The sequence below is a fragment of the Chelonoidis abingdonii genome, chromosome 4 (assembly GCF_003597395.2).
Source record: "Chelonoidis abingdonii isolate Lonesome George chromosome 4, CheloAbing_2.0, whole genome shotgun sequence".
Classification (NCBI taxonomy): domain Eukaryota; kingdom Metazoa; phylum Chordata; order Testudines; family Testudinidae; genus Chelonoidis; species Chelonoidis abingdonii.
Genome location: NC_133772.1, coordinates 16,757,755 through 16,784,301, shown reverse-complemented (window position 1 = coordinate 16,784,301; position 26,547 = coordinate 16,757,755). Strand labels below are relative to the sequence as shown.

The 26,547-nt window shown below is 52.7% G+C and overlaps 1 protein-coding gene across 5 annotated transcripts in view; it reads left to right on the top strand.

Moving 5' to 3' along the window:
- The window catches only part of ATP2B4 (ATPase plasma membrane Ca2+ transporting 4), a 106,749-nt gene that overhangs the window by 31,332 nt on the left and 48,870 nt on the right, over positions 1 to 26,547 (top strand). For 4 of the 5 annotated variants that reach the window (XM_032785819.2, XM_032785815.2, XM_032785816.2 and 1 more), the window contains one exon: positions 20,304 to 20,893. In XM_032785819.2, the coding sequence (XP_032641710.1) occupies positions 20,698 to 20,893 (196 nt within the window). In that variant the 5' untranslated portion in view covers positions 20,304 to 20,697. Of the gene's footprint in view, positions 1 to 14,092; positions 14,282 to 20,303; positions 20,894 to 26,547 lie in introns of those variants that run through there. The other variant, XM_032785817.2, reaches the window with a different exon arrangement.

Genomic DNA, 26,547 nt, shown 5'->3' with positions numbered 1-26,547 from the left:
GGGGAGTGGCTGAGAAAGCAAACATGGCCAAAGAATTGTGCCCAGCAGCAAGGAGCTGTTGCGATGGTAGTGGGGGCAGGAAGGAAGTGCAAAATTTGGGGCTGCTGTGGCTCTGTTGAAGGTTGGGGGGGGGTGTGTGTGTGGAGATTTGGGGGTTTCATGAGCCTGGATTCCTAGCAGGACTGCATGGGGAAGCTCTTGTTATAACAGCCTGATGCATGGAAGGGGCTGGGTTGCCCGCAGAGGGAGGGCAGAGGCACAGTTGAGTTCATGTCTCCTGCAGCTCTGTGGAGGTTCCAGGAGTTGCTTTGTCTGTTTGTCCAAAGAAGCAGGGCTGAGCTTGTACACGCCTCCCCGTGTGGTGCTGGTGCACGCCAGGCAGACCTGCTCAACAGAGGTACAGAGCCATGCTGGGGGGATTGTGGCAGACTGGCTGCGTAACTCCTGAGACTGGAACAGTGTTTGGGGAGAGGCTGTGGGTCAGGACTGAGGTGCATCAGCAGACCTGGGAAGGAGGGGAGTTCCAGGACTGGAATAGCAGGGTGCTGTGGTTCAGGATTGAGATGCATGGGTAGAGCTGTGCCTACAGAGCTGCCGGTTTGGCAGGCTACATTTCTGACAGCTAACTTCATATCAGTGTGTCCCTTATGACCTTTAGCTGCCTGGAGAAGAGCTAGCCTGGCCCAGCCAAACTTGCTGCAGGGAAGGGGGGTTCTTAACTCGAAGCTGAGGAGACAGGAGTCGTGTCCCCTGCCTGTCACTTTCTCACATGTATTTTTAATGGTGTCCTCGCTTGCGTCCTCTCCAAGTTGCTGCCATTGCTGGCTGGCTTCACGTAGCAGAGAACGCTGTACAACAAGCTTCAAAGGGGGCAGGGGCTTCCTCTGGCAAACTCCCAGACTCTGCATCAGCCTGCCCTTGCCACTGCTGTGCTGTGCAAGCCAGGCAGAAACTGCTGGGAACAGCACATCTGCCTGGCTGGGGGAACTCCTAGAGCCTCCTGCAGTCTGCTGTGAGGGTAATCCTGCTGGGAGGAGGTGAGGAGCAGGAGCCTTTGTGTTTTGACAGGATTCTGTCTTCCCCTTCACTGTAAGATGAGAAATGTCCTGGGAACCTCGCTTTGCATGGGCCAAGCACAGGGCTGAGAGCCAGGAACTTTAATAGTACTTTGGCTCTTTTTCTAACACCTTCCATCTAAGGATCTCCAAGCCCAGTGAATTAAGTCTCCCTGGAAGGTAGGTTATGAACTGCACTATGCAGATGGGGAAACTGAGGCACAGACAGGTCCAGCTTGGGACACCTTAAGTCTGGGGCTGTTCCCTCCCCTACTTTTCCCCCAGAAGATCCAAGCAACTGTCATTTTATCTGAAGCCAATGCAAGCTGTACTTCTGAACAGCAGAGCCCATGTATTTCCTAAAAACCAGAGGTCTCCCCAATCAGAGGCTATGCTTGAGAATTTGTTCCTTTGCGACATGCCCTAGGTCAGCGGCAGAGCTGGGGATAGGACCCATGTGCCTTAACCGTGAGACCAGATAGACTCATAGACTTTAAGGTCAGAAGGGACCATTATGATCATCTAGTCTGACCTGCACAATGCAAGCCTCAGAATCTCACCCCACCCCTGTAACAAACCCCTAACCTATGTCTGAGTTATTGAAGTCCTCAAATTGTGGTTTGAAGACCTCAAGCTTCAGAGAATCCTCCAGTAAGTGACTCGTGCCCCATGCTGCAGAGGAAGGTGAAAAACCCGGACTGAGCTCAGGGCCCCCCATTGTGCCAGGCATTGCAGAGATCCCCATCACCAACTGGTGCTCCTTGTGCCAGGTACCTACTGAGATTGGTGCCCTCACTGTGCCCGAAGCTGCACAGACCCCAAATGAAAGCAGAGCTTGATCATGCACACTAAGAGACAGTCCCAAACCTGACCACCCAAATAGTCAAAGGCTATTTCAAGCCATTGGACAGGTGGGGAAACTGAGGCACTGGCTTGCATTGTAATTTCAGCTCTGCTGCTTAGTCTGAGGCCTTGTCCTAGTCATTTGAACGGATAACAAATAATGTAGTTTATCTAATGCTGATCCCATAGATGTGACAAATAATGCCTTATTAGCAAACTGTAGAAAGCTAACCCACCTGGCACGAATGCCTGGTCTACACCGAAAACTCAGCCAGCTGTGTCATGTCGGGGATATAGTTAAGCTGAAGTAAGCTCTGGTGTAGACACCACTGGGTAAATGGAAGAATTCTTCTGTTGACCCAGCTACTGCCTCTTAAGGGGGTGGATTTACTACAGCAATGGGAAAAACTTCCGTCGCTGTACCTGCAGTGTTGTAACCGTGCTGCTGCAGTACTTGTAGTATAGAAATACCTATAGGAACTTGGACACCGGCTAAGCTGCTCATTCAGGTTGTGCATTTCTCTCCTCTTGGACAATGGGAGCCTGCTTCTGTCTTTGGCTCTCATGCACTAGCAGTGTCTGTGATGTTTGGGCGGTGAATGCTACAGTTCACAATGGGTTTTTTTCAAAGGCTTCCGGGACGAGGCTTTCTACTTTGGCGATGAGTCTTCTTGCCTGGCTGGGCAGCGCCTCATGATACAGGGCTGCTTCCAGCTGGTTTGCAGGGGCTGCTCTAGACATTTTGCTGCCACAAGCAGGGTGGTATGCCGTGGGGGGCGCTCTGCCGGTCACTGGGAGGGCGGCAGGTGGCTCCGGTGGACCTCCCGCAGGCGTACCTGCGGAGGGTCCGCTGGTCCCACGGCTCTAGTAGACCTCCTGCAGGCATGCCTGCGGAGGGTCTGCTGGTCCTGTGGCTCCGGTGGTCCACCAAAGCCGCGGGACCAGCGGACCCTCCACAGGCACGCCTGCGGGAGGTCCACTAGAGCTGCCTGCCGCCCTCCCGGCAACCGGCAGAGCGCCCCCTGCGGCATGCCGCCCCAAGCACGCACTTGGCATGCTGAGGCATGGAGCCGCCCCTGCTGGTTTGTGTGTGGTGGGGAGTGAGAGGAGAACCTCACTGCTTGGGTTTCGTTGGGTCTGTATCTGGTCAGTGGAAGTCAAGCTCATCTGAGCCCTCCCCCGACCAGCTTTTAGCCTCCTGGGTTCCTTCTGCCTTCCCCATCCCTTCATCCCCTGCTTCCACATTTGCTGTGTTGAGTCCCTTTGGATCATGACCCTCTGCCATGTGTTAGGGGGTGGATTTAATATCCCAGGGCATCAGTGAGGTTTGAACCTGGGTCCTTCAGTGTTGGCACCATTCTGTTTGACTGTAGTTTTCGTAATGGGCTCCAACTCTTCTGCGGACTCGGCACGTATCACACTCCAGCCGCTTCTCCACTCACCTTTGACACAGCCCCCTCCTCGGCCTGCCCCAGACACGTCCCCATGCCCAAGGCTGCAGCATAGGGCCTGTTAAGGGGCAGACTCAGAGGGATCGTGCCAGTGAAGGGTGAGCCTCACCGAGATCTGAATACTTTGCAACTTGGTGGGGGTAGTGGAATCTGAACATGGCCCCTTGGCTCATTTCCAGTGTTGATATTGGTGATTGCTCCCTGATACTGGCCATGGATATAACAGCTCCCGGCCCAGAGGAGTTGACAGTCACCAACACCCCATGAAATGGTGAGAGTAGATTGCTTTCTGGAGTAGGTAGGGTGGGGGGGTTATATGGACTGTCGGCCTGCTTGGCTTTTGACTACAAGTTGCACCTAAGCAAATGTCATCGTGTCTCTCTGAGCTGTTTGTCTTTTCCCTTCACAGTGCAGAACTGAGACATTACATCAGGGTGCTCGGGAGCAGAGGGAACGAACATGTATCGATCAGATGTGCTGTGTTAGGGACAAAGACTGGCCAGTGGAGGCAAAGGTGACATCTCATAGTGGCAAATGCCAGTCACTTGGACTTCTTATGCACGAGTCCATCCCCTTTGTGCTAGTCTCTTGGGTTTTCTTCACTACTTCGTTCAAGAGGCTAATGTCACTATTTGTCATTAGTTGTATGATAGTGGCATGTTGGGGCCCTGAGCAAGACAGACTCCTCACTAGTCAGCTTTGTGCAAACACTGAGAGTCCTTGCCCTGAAGAGCTTGCGATGCAAATAGATGTGGTTGTGAGGGGAAACTGAGGCACAGGAGGGGAAGCGAGTTGCACAGCAAACCAGTGGTAATAGAATCCTAGTTTTCTAGTCCAGTCAGTTGGTTACCCACTAGCCAAGTGTTGCCCAACCTTTTTTGATACTAGGGGCCAGGTTTCTGTTTTCCTAAACTGTGTCAGAGAGATCTCGGGGACTGGCAATGGTCCACAGGCCGGTCATTGAGAAACCCTGCGCTAGGCCACACGGCCTCCCAAAAGTGGCAGACCTGAACCAAACCTATCAAACTCTTTGGGGGAGTTGGGGTAAAACAGAGCCTGGATCCAGACAGTCCCTGATGTTGGTTTTGCAAAGTCAACCCTGATGTTGGTTTTGCAAAGTCAACTCAGCCACCTTCTGCACATTTCTAGGGCTCTCCCGTAACCCACTTTCCAGCTCCGGCGCGAACTTGTAAAGCACAAAAGAGTTGTAAGGGGAACTTGGGTGATTTAGTGCAGGCGCGAGGAGAGAAATACCAAGGCCTTAGATGGAAACGTTTCCCCTGACAGCTCGTCTAGAGATTTCCCCTCCTCAGATTTTTCTGACTCCTGTATGGTGCAGCCTTCAAGAGGAAAGCCCCTGAGGCTGGGGGTACTGGCAGTTGGACTGCTTCCTGCATTCCTGACTCATGAGTGAGGCTTCTTCCAAGTGGTTCCGCTTCTCTGCTGCCCTGTGGCTTTTGCCCATGTATGAGTCTCACCAGGGCTCAGGCGGCAGGGTTAGTCAGAGGATCAAGTAGCTTAGATGAACAACCGGTTTAGCCCTGCATTTGGGAAACCGGTTCTGGCAGATAGCTGTTGCTGATAAGGTTGTTTGAACCAGTGGGGGGGGGGGGGGTGGGATTGAGAGATACTTCCCACCAATCCTAGACATTAAATGTCTTTCCTTAGCACTGTGGCTCCCACCCAGTTGCCAAAGTCCAAAACCTTATCAATCCTGAAAGGGCAGAGGGTGCTTGCTTGCTTTGTGGGCTAACTTGTGGTCAGAGCATAGTGAGGTCAAGGCAGCTGTAGTTGTCACAGGTGTGAGCAGGTCAAGGTAACTGTTACAGGGAAGCCTGGAGTTCACCTCAAACTGGACAGCTGCCTTATTTTGGCTAGGGTTTCACCTCACGTTACTCCAGTTAGCTAGCACAACTAAGAGATCACCTTTTCTCCCTAGTGTGGATGCTCCCAAAGCCTGACCCTTGTGGCTCTCCCTACCTGGGAGTCAACCATGCTGTAAATACTGTTAATGGCAGAAAAACCTGTTCCAAAGCTCTTGTTCAATGTATCATGCAGGTTTTTAAGCTTGACTGGCAGCTCCTGGAACGTGCTCTTAAATCTTCTGCTGCAGGAAATAGGAATGCCCAGGCTGGTGGCATGTCCTGTATTGCTGGAGGGTGCCTCCGGGCAGAAGTTTCACACTACTTCGCTGCCTGGCAAGACTGGGTTTCAAGGGGTCTCTGTAAGGGGGGTGCTGTTTCACCTTCCTGATGTCATGACCTCTCCTCCTGAGTTCAAGAGCCTCCGTAATGGCCCTGAATTTAAGCATTCAGCACTTCCGACCTCCTGAGTACTCTTGGTCATCGTGCTGCTTTGTTCCAGTGTCCTCTGCGCAGGGCCAGGTTCCTAGTCCATCTGTGGCTTAGTTCTCAGAAGAGGTTTTTACTTCTGCAGGAAGTCAACGTTGGGCAGCTAGAGGAGGGAGGGGAGCTCATCACAGCCTCCTGTGTTTGGCCCAGGGGAGGACTGAGGTGCATTTGCTGTGCTGAGAGTGCTGGGGATGGTACAGCACCTATCTCTAGCCTAGGCTCTGCTGCTGCCTAACTGCAGTGCAGGGATGGTGTAACAGGGTCAGAGTGGAGGAGGTACAGTGAGTTTTCATGCAGCTCTCACAATGAGTCTTCCCAAACCCTAATGGCCTTGTTGTTCTGGGGTCCTTACTCCAGCTCTGCCATTACCCCCTCGTCCAGATCCGCAGAAATCCCTGCTATTCCAGTCTTGAGCCCCTTACCTCTCCCATGAGGCATGCAGTTCTGTCAGTGCACTTCAGTCCTCACTTGCAGCACTCAATGTTAATCCAGACAAGCAGTTCCCCATAGACCCATAGTCTCCCATATGCCTCCCCAACACAGCTGAGCCCAATGCTCCTCCATCCTGCCCTGCAGCCCCTCCCTTCTCTTGCTCTTTGCCCTGGCTTCCTCTGGCAGAGTGCCAGTTGTGTCAAACTGTACAATGACTTTCCTCTAGAGCAAGTTTTTTTTTCTCCTCAGTGGGGATTAGGCAGAGACCACCAAAGCTGTCCAGTGCCCTCTTTAGGGCTCAAGTGACAGCAGGTGTTGAATGCTACATGGTTTCAGATGTGGTACTAGAGGGCTGTTTTGCAAATCTGGCCTGTCCAAAGGTAGCCTGAGATAAGTGGCCTCTAGCAAATCAGACTGGCAAACCCCGCCCCCTGAAATGAACCTGGGAGCAGCTTGGAAACTGCCCTCAAAGAAGAGCCAGGCTAGCAGCTGTGGCTGGAGAGACATGGAGGACCAGTGGCTTGGTGATGAATCAGGACAGGTACTGGAGTTGTCGGAGGAGGTGGTTGGTTTATCTGCGGCTTAGTCCCTGCCCAGACTAGGGAGATCAGCTTTGAGGAGGGAAGCCAGGAAATGGGTGCTGCTCGTTCTGCAGTGACACCTGGCTGAACAGGTATGTGCTGCTGATAAACCAGTGCCTGTGCAGCTGACCCCTGACTAGCACACAGACAGGCATGGTCCCGGGCACCAACACACAGATGCGACTGACACACACGTGTTCAGCAGATGCAGCACTGCAACCCCCACGTGTGCATATGTATGTGCCTGCAGTGTGCATGCATGACCGACACACATGGATATTGAATCCCTCAGCATTGAGCATCCAGCACCCCCACACCCCACCAACCAGTACTTATGGACACAATCGACAGTGGATGTGTAGATGCTGATGTTCACAAGCACCACTCCTCCCTGCTCTGGAGACCTATGCACTAGCACATACATGTGAGAGCAGTAACTCGGGCACTGATACACGATTTTCATGCCCACCTCCAAAGGGCAGGAGAGCTGTGAATGCGGGGAGAGGGACAGCTGGCTGGCAATAGAGGATAGAGCTTGGGCGGAGCAGGGTGTGGCTTATTCCAGTTTTGCACCATCTGGAAGGTAGAGAGCAAGCACACTCTCTGCACTGCTCCCAATAGCTGTGTTCTCTTCCCTGCTTGCTCCGGAGTCCGGGCTCATCAGAGTGAGTGCTGGCTGGCAGGGAGGAGTGTGGGCGTCAGCGCTATGTGAGAGCTGGGGAATGGTAATGCAATCCATTTTCTAGTTGCTTTTGTTCCGACTTCCCAGGGCTCCGCTGCTGGTGGTGGGTGAGGATGCAATGCTGTGTGTGAAGGGGACAGAATATATGCTCTGTTTCCATTCAGGAAAAGTCAGAAGCATGGAGGCCTGCACAAACACACCGGCCTAGCTAGCAGTGCCCTTTGCAGCGAATGCTGCTGAAAAGCTAGCCAAAGGAAGGCACTTGGGAGGACTCTAGGGCCTAGTGGTTAGAGCCAGGGCCTGGAGATTGTGTTCCTGCCTTGAGCACGGGAGCAAGTTGCTGTGCCCCAGTTTCCCTTTCTATAAAATAGGGCTGATGCTGACCTGTCTTTGAAGCCTTTGGCAATCCCTGGTGCTATGTAAATGGTGTTAGATGAATTGGCAGGGGATGCACGGGAGCTAGTTTTACCCCAGTTGCAGTCTAAATGGCCAGGTGGCTTTAGGATAACAGATGAGATCGCCACTCCAGAAGGATAGGAGCTGGGATGCTGGTCCCATAATGGTCAATGCAGATAGGAACCAGATGGGGGAGACTGTCACCCAGCCATGGCATGAGGGGGGGTGTTTAGGAATTCAGCAGGGAAAGGAGGTGCTGTTCTCTCCTGGCTTCCCCTTATTGTAACCCTCACATTTCCTATGCTCCTGGAATAGGAACCCGTTCCCCTGAGAACCAGTGACATGCATAGCTGCTGCCTTACCCCACAGTGGCCACAGAGCTGAGAGGGTGCTTTCCCGGGCAAGCCAGCCAAGCCTGTGCTCATTGGTGGGTGGGGGAGGTCTTCAGGGGGTTCCCCACTGACACACAGCTGTGTTGCACTGGGGTGGATTTGCTTCCCTGGCAGCAGCATTGGTGGAGGCACCTGCGACAGGGGACTGCCAAGTTCCTCCACATCTCCCCGGTGTCTGAGATGCTGCCACAAACGGGCTGCTCTGAAGCAGTGTTGCTGGGAGGAAACAGACTCCAAGGGATGTCTGGAAGAGGGAGATCCCAGCTCTGTGGATGAGGAGTTGATGGGCTATTGGGGGCTAAGCTGACATGTTCTTGGGGTGGGGTAGGTGAGGGAGTGTCTTCCCCCTCCTGTCTCTCCCTCAATTTCCTGCTTCTTCCTACTCTCTGCCACCTCCCTCTCTCCATCCCCTCTCAGTTTGGTATTGCTGGTCTCCACCCAGGATTACCAATCTCTCTGCTGCCTGTGCCCTTAAGTGGTGGCGGCAGCAGCAAGTCCTGGCAATGGGTGACTTTTGCTGCATTCTCCGTGGGCTGCATTAAATGGCTGTCTTGGTTCCAAGCCAGGTGTCCCTTTCTTGGTTGGTTGTGAGCAAGGTTGAAGGAGAGATCCTGCCCCCAGCATCTGTAGACTGCTCCTTTCCTCATATTCCCATCTCCACCATATACCTGAGCCAATCCACCCCGCTTCTTAGCAACCCCAGTGCCCTGGGAGCCAGGCTCCAGATAACCCCTCCCTCCTTCCACTAAATCTGTGGTTTGTAGCCATGAGTCACCTTCTCTGCTCCTCTTATAACCCATCCAGTGTCACTAATAAGTAACCTGCTGAGCCTCCTTGGCCAGGGCCCTGAAAGCCATTGGCATTGCTGGCCCGCCCCGGAGAAGTTAACCTCACCCCTTCTCCACCCCCAACACATACACGTGCATGCTGGACCCATGTGGGACTGCAGCCAGTCGGTGTGTCACAGGTGCCAGGGGTGTTGCTGGGAGTTTGCGGTGTGTGCCACCATCCGGGCACTCAGGTGTGTGGGGGAAGGAAGGGTGGATGTGTTGGTGTATGTTCAGCTCCTCCCAAACCCTCAAAGTAAGCCTTTAAGGTCCAGATGAACTAGGGACGCCGATGTGAAGTAGGGATGGATCTGGTCTGGTAGACTCCCTTGCCACCTCCTTCGCCATGTCTCGGCGAAGTTTTTGTGCTCTTCATCTGCTCCTTTAACACCCTGCTCAGTCTCTGGGGACTAGGCCTGGTGTGTGGCAGCTGAGGGACAATGGGTCAGCTCTCTCCCTTTATCAACTTCAGCTTATCTATGCTCTCTGGTGTCAAATTGCTCAATATCTGCCGGACCAGATAGGCTGGGGACTGTCAGGAGAGGAAGGCTGGTTTGGGGCTTAAGACACTGGCCTGCATTCAGTTCCCAGCTCTGCCCAGACTCCCTGGGTGACTTTTGGGCAGGTCACTCTGGGCCTCAGTTTCCCCATGAGTACAGTGGGGAGAATAGCCTTGCCCTGCCTCATGAGTGGAAGGAGAATACGTTCATTAGCATGTGAGAAGCACCTGGTGTCACGGAGTCACCGGGTGATGCTCTGGAACTGTTCCCCACCAAGCCAGTCAGGACTTTGGGGAGCCTCCTCTCCCTTGGAGCAGACTCGTTCAGGGCAAGAAGCTCACATGTCTTCACCTCCTGGGTCTCTCCTTGGAGCATTCAGCATCCTCTGTCCCTCCATGCGCTTCCCACAGCGAGCCCGCCCCAGCGGGGTCCAGGGGAAGCCACAGGGTCCTGCACCCCCACTTCGCAGTCAGATGTGACTCTCAGCCAGCCAGTAAAACAGAGGTTTATTTTATGACAGGAAGGTCTAAAACGCAAACTTGTAGGTACCGCGAGCCGGCCCTTAGGCCGGGTCATCTGGGGGCAGTTGAAGACACACCTCCACTGTACTTCACTCCTCGTCCAGCCTGCTCCCAGACTCCAAAACCCCCTCCAGCGCCTCCTCTCTGCTCAGTCCCTTTCCTGGGCCAGGAGATCACCTGATCTCTTTGTCTCCAACACCTTCAGTTGACACCTTTGCAGAGGAGGGGCCCAGGCCATCAGTTGCTAGGAGACAGATGGTCAGGCATTTAGGTGCACTGGCCCTTGGCTCTCTAGCAATCACACACCCTTATTCCACCACCTAGATACTTAAGAACTGCACAGGGGACACTGAGGCACCAACACCGTATTCAGAGAAAACATTAAGAACCTTCCCAGTTCGCCACACCTGCATGTTTAAGTGATGGGGGACTAAACTGGAATTTCCTTGTCCCCACTCCATTGGTTAGAAGCAGGTCTCATTCTCCTCTCCTGCAATAGCCCATCATTCCTCTGCCTTCTTCCCTCAAGGAGATGAACGGGGCTTCTCCATCGCAGCCTGGGGTGGGGGGAAGGCAGCTGCGCCAGTTTGAGTGGCTTATCCCACTTGGCCAGCTTTTCTTTTTTTGTTTTAAAACAAACCTCCATTATCCTGCCAAGATAAATTTCTTTCCAAAACTCTAATCTGCACTATGCTGCTTTATAAACTAATTTCATCTGTCAGCACTCTGCTGGCCTCTTAACTGTCTGGGGAGTGGTCTGTGTGTGTGTATGTGAACAGATGGTTGCCATAGCATGATGGAGGGGTAAAGAATTGGGGCGGGGAACCCCATTTATTGTGACTCACTGTAAATGCGGGAGCAGCCGGCAGGGTTGCCTATCGTTATAGGGAAGAGCGCACCATGAGAATGAAGGGAATGCATTTTTGTCTTGCAGCTAGCAGTGGTTCCCAGAGGCAGCTGGACTGCACTGGAGCACAAATTTATGCAGGAAAATCTCAGCAGTATATAGGCCTGATTCCCTGTTATGCCTGGGTTCCTTTATGCCATCCTGGTAGTGTAAAGGGGCCTTAGAGTGGGTGGAAATGCCCCCCTTGTGCAGACAGCCTCCCTGGCTGTTGAGAGCTTGTGCTGGCTCTGCTCCAAGCCATGCTGCTGGATGTAGGAGGTGTATTGGGATATGACCAGAGTGCTTTGCTTCCCCAGGCCCACAGGGGTCCATGAGAAACTGTACAAATTAGAACAGCCCTGATGCTGCTCTGATTTAGCACAGGGCCCCAAAATACAGGAAGCCCCACTTCAACCCTGCCTCAAGTGCAATAACAGAGGAGCTAAGGATCCAGTCAAGTGCTCTGACATCTACACCCATGTGAACATGGAGTCAGAGCTGCTGCACCCACGTGGTATGTTCTGATCTACAAATAACCCCCCAGAGGTAGCACTTAACACATCTGTTTTCCCTCTGTGGCATCACAAAGTCACTTTAGCTTTTTTGGGGCTTTTTTTTTTTTTTGTATTTATTCCTCTCCCCTTCCTGAATCGCTTCTGCGGAGGTGAGTCAGCCCTGCAGCCTCACGGTCAGAGCCAGCCCGGTGCTGAGTGTTAATTAAAGGAGGTGTGAGTAGAGCTCACGCTGCATGAAGTGGCCCTGATTCCCATGCCCCCCAACTGGGTTTATTTACCCAGGGTGCTTTTGGGCACCTGGTTCGGTTTGTTCTCCAAATGGGCCTTTTTTTCTTTTTTCTTGTGCCCCTCTGTGAGCATCTTCCCCCGCTTTGGATCTCTTTCTCCTTCCTCCTCCCTCATTCTTGGCTGAGCTCCGCTATCCCCGGCTGTGGTCCTGTAGCGATGTTAAGAGCTGGGCTTTTAAAGATTTTTTTTTCTTCTTTTTAATCTTAAACCCCAAACTGGGACACTTTTTTTCCATTTGGTGGCATAAATAGCATCCTGTGACAAAGCTTTACATTGAGTTTGCCATAGCAACCTACAGCAAAGCCAGTGTTTATAACACCCTGTCACCATGGCTGGAGAAAACAAGCAGCTGCTGCCATAGCAGACTGGGGTGAGACTCTCCAGTAAAAGGGGGCGGGGGCGTCCACCATGAGGAGCTTCCGGTGCTGGAGCTGAGTTCCTCTACAGAGCCTTGACATCAGGGCTATTGTGGGCTCATGCAGTAATCTAGCTGTGGGGACATTGAAATGTGCCAGGCAGCTGCCTCACTGAGTGGAAGGGACGGGGTCCCAATGCCGCATGGGCCTGGTCTTTCTCACTGACTTTGTTCCTTTAATTTCCTTGTAGGAGTAAGAGGAGCAAATGGTTTCATAGAAGGACTTGGAAGCCAACCTGTTACTCGCAGGAGAAACTTGGGGAAGGTTGAAATTGGGCTCTGAAGGCAGCAGCCTGGTTCATTTTAAGTGGGGCATGATCCTTCCTTGCTTCACCAGCCCTTCTGTCCTCGAAGCAATGAACTCGATCCTGATCTCCCAGCAGCACAATGTGGGAGAATGGTCCTGATCCTGGTGTCAAATGGCCTTTCTTCCTCCCTTGGATCCCGAATCACAGCTTTGATATCTGTCTGCAGACAGGTGGGGAAATACCCAGGAGGACTCAGAATCTGAGCTGATGAGATGCTATTTAATCTTGGAACTCAGAGTGTGGGAGGTCAGGGAGTGGAGGGTAGGGGAGAGGGGGTGATAGGGATGAAAACTGGAATTCCTATCCTCTTCCCCACTGAGGAGTGAACCATGGAGATGGCTGGGCCTGTATACCGCCCGCTACACGCTCCTGTCCGACGCTGAAGTGAATAATCAACTGTGCTTGATCTCTAGAACCACGATCTCTGTCTGGCTGGGTCTGCTTTAATTGCCTTGGTCTCTGGGAAAGATAATCCCTATCTATGTAATCTGGCTAGAAGCTTACGCTGCATTCAAGGCTGTAGCATTGGAACACCTTCTGCTAGTTGCTGGAAATGGGCCTGTGCCAAGACAGGGCGCCTTCCCAGCATGGAGAGCCAAGATTGGCAAGGCAAGGCAACGTGGGGGGAGAAGGAAAAAAAGCAAAATCAAGGTAATTCGGACCCCCTCCCAGATGTGCAGCTTCCACTGGCTGTGTCCACACTGAGCCCTGCAGGCTGATCCCAGCATTTCTCCAGACCTGGGTGTCTCCACCCTGACAAATAAGTTGTGTGCATCTTTCTCCTTAGTCGTGAAAGGGCAGTAGGTAGGGTGGTCAGAGCTCAACAGCTTGTTCCTGACTTCCCCCTTCCCCCACCAAGAGCACCTTGCTACCTTGAGAGCAAAGAGAAATCTGCCAGCTCCAGGAGATGACCTAGTAATTCCCTCAGCCAGGGCAAGAATCCATTTTGGGACTTACAAGTACCTGTGAGCATCCCAGGTAAGCCATGTTGGCTGACGTATTGGGTATGAGCAAGGGAACCCTCTCCCTGAGTGACACTCTGGGGGAGATACAGGGAAATGCTGGCCTGGACCATTGTCTTGGAAGACAATGCTGCGTACAACCCTTTCCAAAGACTCCAGGAGAGGACAGAGTTGGGCTGGGATCTGCAGACCTGGAGCCCAGGACAGGGAGCCAACAACTTATTTTGTTTTTAGACCATCTTTATCAAAAGGAGTCAGTGGCTTTTGGATGCCTCCATCTTTTTAGCTGCCCAGCTTTGGACCTCTCCAGCCTGAGCAGCCGCTGCTTCAGTCCAGCCCCAGGCCAATCATCCAGCCCGTGCTGGCCACTGATCTCCGCCGTCCCAGGTCTGGGAGCTAGGCCCTTCTCCCCCGATAGGGGACATAGGTCTTCATGAGGAGTGAAGTCTCTAGTAGCGGCATGGGGAGCTGCACCAAAGTCTCTGAGCTGTGGAGAGAGGCAAATAAAACAGTGTCCTGTAATTGCAGGCCACAGAGAGCCCTGTCTAGAGAGGAGGGGGAAAATGCTCCCCCCTTGACAGATACTTACTGGATGTTAAGGCTGGGCCTGACTGTTTGTTTTAGAGAGGAGGACTTCTCTGGCTGCCCTCACCAGCCTCACACCCTCACCTGCTCCTCCCCAGGTGTCGCTTCCCTTTCTCTCACATGGGAATGCCTTTCATTCCTAGGAAGAGGTCTGGGCCCCAGATCCCACTGGCCATTCTGGGATGGTCCCTGCAGTGGAGAGATGGTGCTTGGATGCCATCAGCCGCGCCTCTACCTGCTTGACTCTTGCTTTTCCGCCCCTGGGAGGGATGCCCTGTCTCCCTGATGCCAGTAAGTGTCTTCTCCCTCTGCCGTGCTGGAGGTGTAATGCAGCCGTTTATTATTCCGGGCAGGTTTGTCTGCAGCACTGCATCAGCTCCATCATTTCTCATCAGCTGCTCCCTCCTCCTGCTCCTGCCAGCTTCTCTTTCTCTCTCTCTCTCTCTCTCTCTCTCTCTCTGTTCCACACCCCCACACTCACTCCCTCCGTACACACTTCCCTGCCTCCCTCCTCCCTCTCTCTCTCCTTTCTCACTTGGCTGCACACAGACTGTGACTATGCTGGGGAGGGCGATGGGGTGGGAATGATTGGGGTGCGGCTGGGGCAGGAGTCTGCTGAGAAGAGGTTTTAATGGGGATGGAAAGGGGGTTGTGTAGGTATATTGTGGGGGGTACATAACAATGATTTTTAGGGGGACCGAATCTCACCCTTCCCTGGATCCTGTTCCCCTCAACCCAGGTGTAGAAAGGAAGGAGCCTGCTGCTGTGCTGGCTCTCGTGTCAGCAGACCCCCTGCTCCTCTCTCTCCCCCGCCCTTTATTCCTCTTCCCCTCCTTTGAAAGGATTCTTTTGGCTTTAAATCTCCATCTCCCATTTTTGATGCCTCTGCAGCAGGTTGCATAAAACCCAGCCTTGCCAGTGGGGCTGTGGCACAGCTGCCAGCCCTTCGTTACATCCACTGGGTACCTGCCCAGCCAGCACCCACCCTTCCTCAGCTTACCCGACCTTTAAATGTTCCCACGCTTCTGTCCTATCCCTGCCCCTACACTTGCAGATGTGGCTGGGCTGGGGCATGATCAGGTGCAGAGATGGGTTCAAAGGCTGTGACCCTGCTCCTCCAGAGGGTATCAAGGCCAGTTTAATGCAGAGGCGTTTTAGCGTAGGCCTCTTGGGGCTTATTTCCTAGTCTCCTCTTGACATACAGAAAGCCTTCACTTGCCATACTCCTCTGCTAAACAGATGCCCATCTGGAGGACACCTCCTCCAACCCCCTCTTTTTTCCTAGCCCCAGCCCAGGGCACTTAGCCCTGGAGAGCTGGATTTAAAGCTTGCTTATGATGGTGAATTCAAGGGAGGAGTTTACATTCACTTGCCAGGATGACAGTTGCTCTGTGGCTTATCACAAGGCAACACTGTTGGCTGTTTCTGCTCAGCAGGTATCCCAGGACTGGAATAGCAGGGAACTGGGGCCAAGAGGCACTGGCATGGCTGGACAGGATGGTGCAGGGGGAGACACAAGAAGGCAATAGCAGAGGGGAGCAGCAGGTTGGGAGTGAGGCCTGTTGGCAGAACTGTATAGAGGAAGCCCAGGGCAGGAAGAAGGGGATTGCTGGTCATGGGAGGCATGGTGGTGGTGGTGATGCAGAGGGTAGAGATGGGTCCTTTTCCCCTAGGGCTTGCCACGTGTGGCTATTGCAAAATGATGACGGTGGATTCATCAGAATCCAGACTCTGGGTCTCACCCAACCCCTAGAGCTCTGGGACAGTTGAATCCCAGGTCTCGGGCCTGTCCAGCTCAGGGACCCACTGGTTGAACAACCACCTCTTGATGGTTCCACCCCTAATCCTACCTGAATTGGGGGACAGATGTGCTAGGAACCCTCTGATACCAATGAAGACTCACCTGTTGGGGACTTTCCCCACTTCCTTTGGGCTATTGAGGGGTCAGTTGGGGAACAGAATCCCTGCCCCTCTTGTCCACCCCCTGCTTCACATGACCCGTACTAGGTGGAAGGATGCAGCCTTGTTCGGTGGCATCTCTGCACTCGGCTGCCAGCAACTGAGTGTTTGGGCTGTTTGCAGCCTTCTTCTGGTCTTCCCCACTGCCTTTCCCTCCCGTTGTCACCCTCCACCTTACTCTCCCTTCCGAGGAAGGGACCCTGGGAAAGTCCAGCTTCCCCCTTTGGTGCCTAAAGGCTCTGGAAACTAATTAGGAGAGTTAGGGACAGTCGGCTGAATAATGCCAGAGTCATTAGATGCTTGTTAGAGCGCTGCTGTTGGAGCTTTCTTCAGGCTTTCCTCCTTCATTCCTTGGCCACGGTGGGGCTGGTAGGAGATTCAGGAGGGTCACCTCACCTCATGGGGGTCTTTCTGTCCCTGGCAGGGGCTCTGGGACCATTTGTCTGGCTCCACAGAGCACCCTAAGCATGTACATTTAGTAGTTTCCAGCTTTAATATTTAACGTCCGAGAGGGGACTGGCTGGATTGGGCCTTTGACATGTAATGACATGACCTGGAATGACATGGCTAGATGGGTGTTACCTTAGTGTCCCCTGATTTGCTATCTGCATGGTTGGGGCAAACCTGCTGTGGTGGTCTTTCCACTCCCCCCATTAGGGTGAACCTGGCATACGTAAGAGTGTCACCGGGCAGTGTGAAGCTGTAGCCTTCATGGGTCAAAGTGTGTCCAGGCTGAGCTTGCACCTAGACTCCCAGATGAGAGGGTGGCAGTCCTTAAAGGAGACTGAAAACTGCTTTTGATCCATCCCGGCTACACCTGGATGCACAGTGGGAGCATATTTCCTGGGCATGCCCCGGTTCTGTCCTTCCTAGCTAAGAGTCCCAGCTGAGCTCAGGGCCGCAGTGTACCTCTCCCTGCCCTGGAGAGCTTGCAGTCAAAGATGAACTGACAAAGAAGATTGGGGCGGGGGCGGGGGGGGGCGCGGGAACAGGACTTGCTTAAGGTCACCCAGCAGGTCCGTGGCAGAGCCAGGTCTCCTGACTCCCAGTTTGGTGCCCTGCCCTCTAGGACCACGGTTCCACGCCACTGGGCTGCAGTGCAGAGTAGAGCCGTGTGAGTGTGAGCGGACTCTTTCCTCCTCCAGGAATCTGTTTTTTTTTTTTTTTCTCTCTTCTCTTCTCTTATCTCCCCCCCCAAACCTGCTGAGAGGAATCCCTGGCGCTCCAGTTCGGAGGAGGAAGGAAATCTGGGGAGATAATGATAGGTGCCCTGCAGGATCCTCCAGGGGTAATTATGGATTCTGCAATTCCAGGATTAATTAGCTGCCTTTCTCTTAACCTCTTAGCTCTTTTCAGAAGATGTTATTTGCTATGAAAGGGAAAAAAAAATAGGAAAAATAATCTCCCCTACCCCAACACACTATTAATCAGCAGGGGTCTGTTTAATTGGATCTGCCATCGCGTACCTCCTCCCGCAGGAAGCTTTAACGCCCTTAATGATAGATGAGTAACGGCTCCACTAGAGAGGCTCCTGCATGCCTGCGTGGGGTGGGGGTTGGCAAAGCAACTAGATGGGTGGACAGATGCGCTTTCTTCTGTAGCACCAAGCCATGACCTAGAGTTGCCCCCTCATCCCATACCAATGACCTATTGCAGGGCTTCCTTAAGGGGTCTCTCGTTTTAAGGTTAGGAGGAGGCAGACTCTATATCCCTGAGGTCGGCCTACTTTTTTAAGGTGGACCCTGAAAAGTAATAATGGCCAATTAGAGTTCCTTCCCCTAAACAAGCAATTTGTTGGTCATCCATGTGTGTTTAGGGCCCAGCACAGTCAGGTTGTGGTCCCTGATTCATGAAAGCACCTAGAGACCCCAGTCAGGGATCAGAGCCCTGTTCTGGGGACTGACTGGTCAGGCAGGGATCACAAAGTCCATCCCTGCCTCAGAGAATCTACAGTCAAAAGTCTAGATTCTGCACGCTGTTCTGCTTGGCTGGACCGCTATGGGTGCTGAGATCCATCTGCATGGGACAGCGTGTGGGATTGGGACTTTGGCTTATTAAAAAGATTCAAAAGGAGGATGAACAAACAAGAGGAGGTGTGGTAGCAGTGAAAGGAGCAGGGGTTTCCTGGAAAACAGTAGCTACAGCTCCCCACTTCCCCATGTGCTGCTTGGGTCTGCTCTGGGTGTGTTGCTCAGCCTGGGTGGTTGTGATGCTAACTTAGCTGGCTGGCTTCCCTTTCTGTCTCTGTCCCTGGTTCTCCTGCACTAACATGATGCTGCCTGTGTTTCTGGGAATGCCCCAGGGCGAGTCTTTGCCTTGGGGGTTTGGTTCTGTGGGATCTCTGCTGTCCTATTGCTTATGGAGGGAGTTGGCGCATCAGAGGGACTGAAACTTTCCATGTTGCATTCAGAGAGAAGGGAAGGGGATGGGGTGAACAATTCCAACAGTGGACAGTTCCTAGCAGCATACCCTGCCCTAGTCCCTGCTTCCCAATTTGCCCATCTACATCCTTGTGCTTCTAGTGACCCCTGCCCCCCCGCCCCCCGCTTAGGTAGAGTGTTTATCTAATTGTGTTGCATTCATGCCCAAAGGCCCCACAAAAAGAGCCTCTGCCCTTGCCCCTCAGAGCTTATGGTTTAAGAAACAGGGTGCATCAAAGGACTGCGGTAGGTAGGCTGTTGTGAGCTTCCTGGTCTCCCCAGTCCAGCTTCAGGACAGATGCAACCCTGAAGAAATCCCAAATGGCAGCTGAGATAAGCCTGTGCTGTGCATGCATTTTCAGGGTCAGTGAAGTTGAGCAGACTGCAGTCCTGAGTCCAAGCACTAAAGAAGGCACAGGTTCTCTTGGGCTGTGGGTAGAGAGAGCCCCCTCTAGCAATCTGGGGAGGGGGACACCCTCAAGTGTTCAATCCCCTGACCCCTTCCTTGCCAGCTGCTTCCGCTCTTGGAGATGGCAGGGAAAACATGGGGGCCCCAAATGTTTGGAATCCAATTGGTGTATGATGTTCCATCCCAGCATTTCCCTAGAACGGTTGCAGGTGAGCGGTGTTTAGCTGACCAACACTAGAGCCAAGGGGAAGGAGGACTTCCTCCTCCTGAGTGAGGAGGAGAAGAAACTGAAGTGGATTTCTCTGCCCATCTGGAATGGGCTCTTGAATCCTCCCCAGTTTTAATATTTCAGGCTTCCTTCCCCTTCCTGCATCAGGGAACCCACTGAGACTTGCTCTGGAATTCTCCCTTCCATGCAGGATACAGCTGGTGCTGACTCTAACTCAGCTCATCTGCACGTGGGGCTTAATTGCTGAGTAAGTCATAGTATTTCTCTCCTTCTTATTGCCCCATTCTAGGTAATGGTAATAGAGCTAGTAATCCTTGTAGAGATGGGGAAACTCGGGCAAAGAAGCCAAAGGGATGTGGTCTAAATATCTGTCTGTCTTTAAATGTTTGGGTTTTTTTTACCCATGTTAACTGACAATCCACTCAATAACTTAAAAACAAGGCCTTTTAAGCTCCAATTTATTTGTCCACATTTATGTTTGTTTACATCTTTAGCTTTGTCTTCCTTCCAGACAGAGGAGAAATCGGTGGAGTCATTTTCACATTTTATGTATAGTCAGTTTCACAGCCAGATTCTCAGGGTGTCCCTGGCATTGCAGAGGGGTGTGGAAGAGACAGCTGTTTTCCACTGGAAGTCTTTGTTTTTAAAACAAATGAATGGAAATATTTCTCTTCCTCTCTGCTTTGGGCCAGACAGCTGTGGATGGAGCAGAGCATCACCTGGGTCCTCTTCCTGCCCCTGACTCAACTGGCAAGTCACTTGTTCTGGGGGCCATCAATCTTCCCTGCCGGGTAGTTAGGCCAGTGATGCTGATGCACTTTGAAACGCTTTGAGATCGAGAGATGAAGGACCAGATCGTCAGCTAGCATTTAGCAGCATAGTTTTGTTGAGGTCAGTGGAGCTTAGATTTTAAGCTCCTGGGGGTGAAGAGACTGGCTTGTTCTGTATTTGTACAGCACCTAGCGCCATGGGGTTATGGATCATAACAGGCTCCTGTGCTCCCCAGTAATACAAATAAGAGACCCATTTCTGCTAGCTAACAGTCCAGCTTGAAAAGGACTGTACTAGTGCTGAAGCGGGCATGTCCCTTTAAGATGCTGCCCTAAAACAGGATAGAGGTGGGATTAGAACCTGGGGGTTCCCGGCTCAAGTGCTCATTCCTAGACCTTGCTGCCTCCCAATATGTCTTGCATAGGTGCATCCTTAGCACCATGGCTCTCGGTCCCCCATTCCATGGCACGTGTGTCTCGGCCCTCTTGCTAATGACAGTATTTTTGTTTTAAATCTGTCTTGCAGCTCCCGTTGCCGCTGGTATCCAGGGAACCCTCCTCCTTCTCCAAGAGATACACACTGGTTGTCGCTAAGGTTGCTTCCACGGTAACATGCACATCCTGTTTACACCTTTATCTGGAGAAGTTGGGCTCAGCTAGTCACGCCAGCTTCACCTGGGAAGCTGTAGAAGGAAGCACCCACTTCCCCTTCCCTACTTCTGGCACCTCTGCTAGGATTTTCCTCTCTCTGTCGAGGCCCCGCCATCCAGTCCTCTCCGGGGCTGTGGAGCTAGGGCGGCTGCTGGGAGCTGCCAAGGACCGTCTGTGTCCCTGTTGGGACTTCCAGGGGAGGGAGGCGAATAAATAGGAGCCAGCGTTTTTCCGCACGTGTCTGTTGTGACTCACGCTGTTTTGGCAACATGACGAACAACGCTGCTGACCACCATCCTGGGAATTCGGTTGCCGAGGGCAGCCATGAAGGGGATTTCGGCTGCTCCCTGGCCGACCTGCGGACCCTCATGGAGCTTCGGAGTGGCGAGGCTGTTGCAAGGATAAATGACACGTACGGGGGTGTGCAGAACATCTGCAAGAGGCTGAAAACGTCGCCGGTAGAAGGTAAGGGGCTGGGCTGGCCCAGGCAGGTTAGCAGAGAGGGATTGAAATGGGAGCTGATTCTCCCAAGCTCCCGTGTGCTCTGGAGGATCAGAGCGGAACCGTTCCTGATCTTGCCTGTCATTGGTCAATGATGAGTTAGAATTTGCAATCTTGTTAGGCCTAAGCCTGCAAATTGGAGGCCACAGGCCTATGCTCCCCATGTAGTTGCGTGGCTCAGTAGTTGTGAGCATCTATCAGATTACGGTAAGTACCTAAGTGGCCCAATCCGAGATCAGGTCCCCATTGTGTTGGGTGCTGGCCATACGCTAAATGAGAGACAGTCCCTGCCCCAAAGAGTTTACAGTCTAATTAGAGGCTACAGCCCAAAGAAGTAGTAGTATCCCCATTGTGCAGCTGAAGAGGCCTGAGGCACAATGATCAAATGACTGACTTGGGAGTAGAGCTCAGATTTCAAGAAGCCCAGCCTTAACCACAAGACTATCCATTCACATTCTCCCTGCAGCCTCCAGTTCCCTTCTCTTTGCCGGGTCCCCAAAGTGGGGCGCAGACTCCAAACCTGAGGGAATGGGCAAAGGATTGAGTACTTCAGGAAGCATTAAAAGCTATGGGATTCCTTTCCGCAGCTGGCCTGGTGCCCATGAGCTTTGCTCCAGCGTTTCTGCCATTCAATAATTGATGGCGCTAGCAGCAGGATAACGCTGGGGTAGCATGGTGAAGGAGAGTTTAAAGGTAGGTTAGGAACTCAGCAGCCAAGTCCAGCTACCAGCCAGACATCTGTCACTCTAGCTGGACTTGTCACATGTCCTTGCAAAGCTCGCATACTAGTGTTCTGAACAACTGTTCCCCAGAGGCAGACGCTTATAGGGGATGCTTCTAATTTGGACACACCCACTCACCAATTCTCCAGGCTCCTGTAAGGCCTCATAAGATCTACAGGTAAAACCAAGTAACCCCTGGGTGGGGATGCTCCCTCCAGCAGCCATGCTGACCCAGGTTGCTGCCTGAGCCCCCCTAGAACGCTTTCCAACAGAAATGTGGTCCTTGCAGTGTTAGAAAGTCATGCCGGGGGGGCTGATGATGATTCTCGTCAGCCTCACAGGTCAGGTTTATGTTTACTGGAGTGTGGTACTTCATAATTTATTTTTTATTTCCCTAGCCCCAAACTCTTTTGCAATCTAGGCTTGTAGGAGGCAGGATAGCTTCAATGCATGCTGGGTAGCTGGTGGCCCTAACAGAGAAGAGGGAGGAAAAGACAAGGAAAGTGCCTTTTTAACAACAATGAAGTGTGTTGGACAAAGATTCCTAGAAGGGGAGCTAATGCTAAAGCGGTAGGGACTGGGCTGGCTGAGTAGGCTTGGCCATTCCCTTCTGCCTACCGTAGGCATCGATCAGCACGGATGGCAGCTGCATTAGCAAGGGCAAGACTCTGAAATCAGGCGTTTTTTCTTTGCTTTGAGAACTTGTTATTCTTAGCTCCTTCATGTTGTGGTGTAAGTGCTGGATTAGCATATTTCACAGCTGTGCCTGGGAACGGGAAGGTGTGGTGGGGAGAAGGGAAGACAACACAAGATGTAATGGAGGGGGGGAGGGAGACGTCCTGTTCGGAAATGCCAAATTTAGATCCCAAAGGAATGTATTTCCCATGCCCAGTGGGGAGCGCACATGCATGGTGGGGTGGGGAGTTACACCCCAGGTGCTGCGCTTTGCTCTTATTTCTGTTTGCAGAGAAGAGAGCTGAAAGGCAGCTGTCCTAATTCCCCCAGGCTCTTTGCCTGTTGACTCTCCCTTGTTTCCAGACCTGCATGTGCCTCCATCCCACACAGCCCCAGTGTTGCTCTCACTTGGATTTATTTCCATCCATCACTCCCATCACCCGGCGCGGAGGTTACAGGGAACGCTGAAGGCTGGAGTGCTGCATCCCGCCGTCTTTCCGAGTTGCCTGCTTTTTCCTGGGATCCTCCCACGTGGCCCCTTTTTCTGTTGTCTCACTTTTGGATCTTGACAGGTTGAGAAATATTTTTTGTCATTGTTGCCTGTGACAGAAGATTTTGAGGTGATCAATGGCCCTGATGCAAGAGGCATGTCCTCGGGCTAGGGAAGACAGCATAGCCAGCAGCATGGAAATGATGTCATTTCCCTCTGCATCCCAGTAAAGCTCATGCATGCATTCCATGAGAGAGCCTGTGCACAGCTTGATTCATCCAGATAATGTCACCACGGTGACTGGTTAGGGAAACAACCAGCAGGTCAGAGAGCCTGCAGGCCCAGGGTAACTAGCCCAGCGTGATGTATTGAGTAGATGGCAATGCTCTCTGCACAGAGAAGTACAGCCTTAGGGGAAGGGAATGGACTCCCCGCACTGGCAGCTTAGTGAAGCCAGCATTTTCAACGGTTGCTGCTGATTTGGGGGAACCTCAGTACCTGAGAGCCCAGCCTGAGATGCCGATTCAGGAGGTGCTGAGCACCCATGGTGCCAATTGAAGTTGATGGGAGCTGCAGGTGCTCGCACCTGTGAAAATCCAGCCCGAGGTGTGTCATGTCGGCTCTGAATGTAGGTTGAGATGGATTCCTGATGGATCCTCCAGCAGGGCTGGGGATCAGTCTATTAAAGTGTAAGTCCCTGCCCCAAAGAGCTCTCTCTTGTACAGCACCTAGCACCATTCTGGTTCGTGACTGGGATCTTAGGCGCTACTGTACTATGAACCATTAATAATGGGAGAGCATGGAGTGTTTTTTGTGTTTGTTTTTTTAAACTCTGCCCATGGAGTGTCTTTCTCCCCTTCCCCCCCCTCCCCCCCCCCGCCACAAGTTACTGGGGCTACTGCCTAGATCTAGCAGTTCCTCATCACTTTTTTAAGTAGATGCAGGCTAACCAGTGTTCAGGACCACCTCCATTAGCCAATCCCTTTTATTAAGTGGTCCATTAAGCAACCCCATGGTTCACCTGCTGAGTGCAAACAGATGGTGGTGGTTACTGTGGTGTTTATGTGGCAGTGATGCCCAGAGGCCCCAGTCAGCAATGGGTCCCATCCTGCTAGATCCTGCACAAACTGAGGGGAAGTCATGGTTGGTCTGTGACTCATTTGTCCTGGCCATTGGTGGTTGTGTCAGATGGGTTCCTCTGACCGTACACGTTCAGCCCAGCTCTGTGGAGTCCTGTGCCCCATGCCCGTGCAAGCCCCAGGTTAGAGCTTGGATGGAAGCTCGAACTTGCTTCCCAGGAGCCAAGACCCTTTGCGTGTTGGTCAAGTTCAGTTCCATGCTCTGCAGGTGGCCCCTGTTTTTGTCCTGGGCTGAGCCAACGCTTTGGTTCCGAACAGCCCACCCTTGAACCTTCTCTCTCCAACAGCTTGGGGCCCATCTCTCATATCAGCAGGATGCAGGGATGAGGCCGGGTTCGACCATGGTTAGACCTGCCGGCCACTTTTGGACCAAATCTTCTCTGACTCTCTATTCTGCCCATTGTTTTTCATCTCTTGTGGCAGCCCCTGTGTGTCTTGACTTTTGCTGGGATCAGAAGAGCGTAATGACTGAGAGGCTGTTCTTGGATCCATCCAGTCCAGAGGGAATCTGGCCTGGAATAGCAGGGGGAGCAGTGGATCAGGACTGAGCTGTAGCAGCAAGAGTGGGATGGGGGTCTCAGGACCGGATAGCCCAGAGAGCCGCAGGTCAGGATGGAGGTGCAGTGACAGAGCCGTATGGAAGCCCTAGGATTAACACGGAAACATCCTCTTAAGTTCAGAGGAAGCTACAGAATCTATTTTGCTGATATAATTTGTCCCCTGGGACCTTCTGCCTTGACGTATTAAAATATAGGAGCCCTCTGCAGGCAACTTCTAGTACTGCTGAATTCTGGCCTGGCTGCCTGGGAAGGTACACGTCCAGGGTGTCTTACTGCCTGCACTACGTCTCCTGCTCTTCCCTGCATTGCAACAGAAGGTGCTAAATCTTGTCAACAGATTGTTAGTGGCAAAGGCCATATTCGCATCTCGAGGCATCTACAGCTAAGTCCAGTCTCCCTAAATGTTGAATTGTGGGGTTCAACAAGAAGGTGTTCACCAGTGAGGCTCTCCTAGTGTGTCTAGATTGCCCGGGTCAATACTAGGGTGCTTTATTCGACACTAGAGTCCAGCTCCTCTCCCCTCTCTGTGAACCCCATCTCAGGAGGACAGCTGAGCATTGAGGATCCTTCACACACGGCCTACACTGCTCTCTGTTGGAATCATTGCATTTTGAAGCTTTAGTTTCATGGCTCAGAATGACCCCTTCCCAAGAGCTTGCTGCTAGGTTTGTGTATCCCAGAGCATTCCATGACTACTTGGGCTAAGTGGATATTTAGAGAGGCCCTGATGGACTGTGTGGTTGGGAGCTAGAGAACCAGAGGGTCTGTCTACCCAGCAGCCTCCATGAAAGAGCCTCTGTACAGTCATGACAGCTCTCTTCTCTTCCACGAGGGACACTGGCAGGGGAATCATTTTGTTCTGTGCTGTGGAGCATAGTTTGGCTGTGTCTGTGCCATGCGGGGGCCCACTCCATCCAGGCTTGTGACCCCTGCCTCCTGCTAAGTCAACTCTGCAAACTGGCCCCTCTGTGTTTAAGCCAAGGAGGGCTCTGGCCAGCTCTCGCTCGTGTGGGACCTGAGTCAACCACCCAGTGACTGTCAGGGGATGTGGAGGAGATGATGCATTGGTGCCAGGAGGGGATGGTAAGGAACTCCCCTCTGCCAAGCGATGAAGAATGTCCTCCCCGTGGCAATGAGTGGATTCCTCTTGAGCTCCTAGTTGCTTCAGTCTTCTGTCCCTTTGGGTGTTATCTCATAGGCATGTAGACTTCTGTTCCTCAGCTGGCCAACTGCTGTGGCATTAACCCTCTGCTCTGTGAGTTTGGAGCCAGGCTGGATTGTCGTGGCGTGGGAGGTGGAGTGGGAAAGGGAGCTGTACGCGGCAGCTGTTGCCCTAAGCAAAGGCTTGTTCTGTGAGTCAGTTTGAGGGGAGTCTCTCTCACTTTCCTATCTCCCCTGGGGGATGAGAGTGTCAGCAAATCCAGCCTTGGCTCACTCGTTGGCAATAACCGCACCAGAGTCCCCTTTTCCTCCCCTGGCCCACTCTCTCCTTCCTCCGGCCTGCAGAGCTAGCTTGCAGAGTCCAACCCATAATCAGGGACCCCTGGGCCCGAAGCCTGCTTAGCCAGCCAGTCACCTCGCCCCAGCATCCATAGAAGAGGCAAATCTTCCCACTGACAATACAAAATAAAAGAACCCAGTGGGGCATGGGGAACAGCAGAGGCAAGCCATGAGAGAGACCTTTCACAGTGCCCAAGGACTGCAGCAGCAAGAGCACAAGGAGGGGTAAAGAGCCAGGGCCAGGCACCTGACCTGTTCTGTGTGTGTGAACAAACCTGGAGAAGGAGAGCCACGTCCAATCAGGAGAAGACTGGAAACGAGATGCTGCATTCTGGGGGGGAGAGTGTGCCGTTTGGGTCCCCCTCTGCGATAGTCTCAGTGCCCTTTTACTCCTGCCAGAGACCATGTCTACACTAGAGCCCTGTACTGGTATAGGTACACCGGTATGCTATACCGGCAAAGCGCTCCTAGTGTGCATGCAGCTATCCCGGCGTCATTGTGCCTTGTTTCGGTGTAGCAACCACCCCGTGAA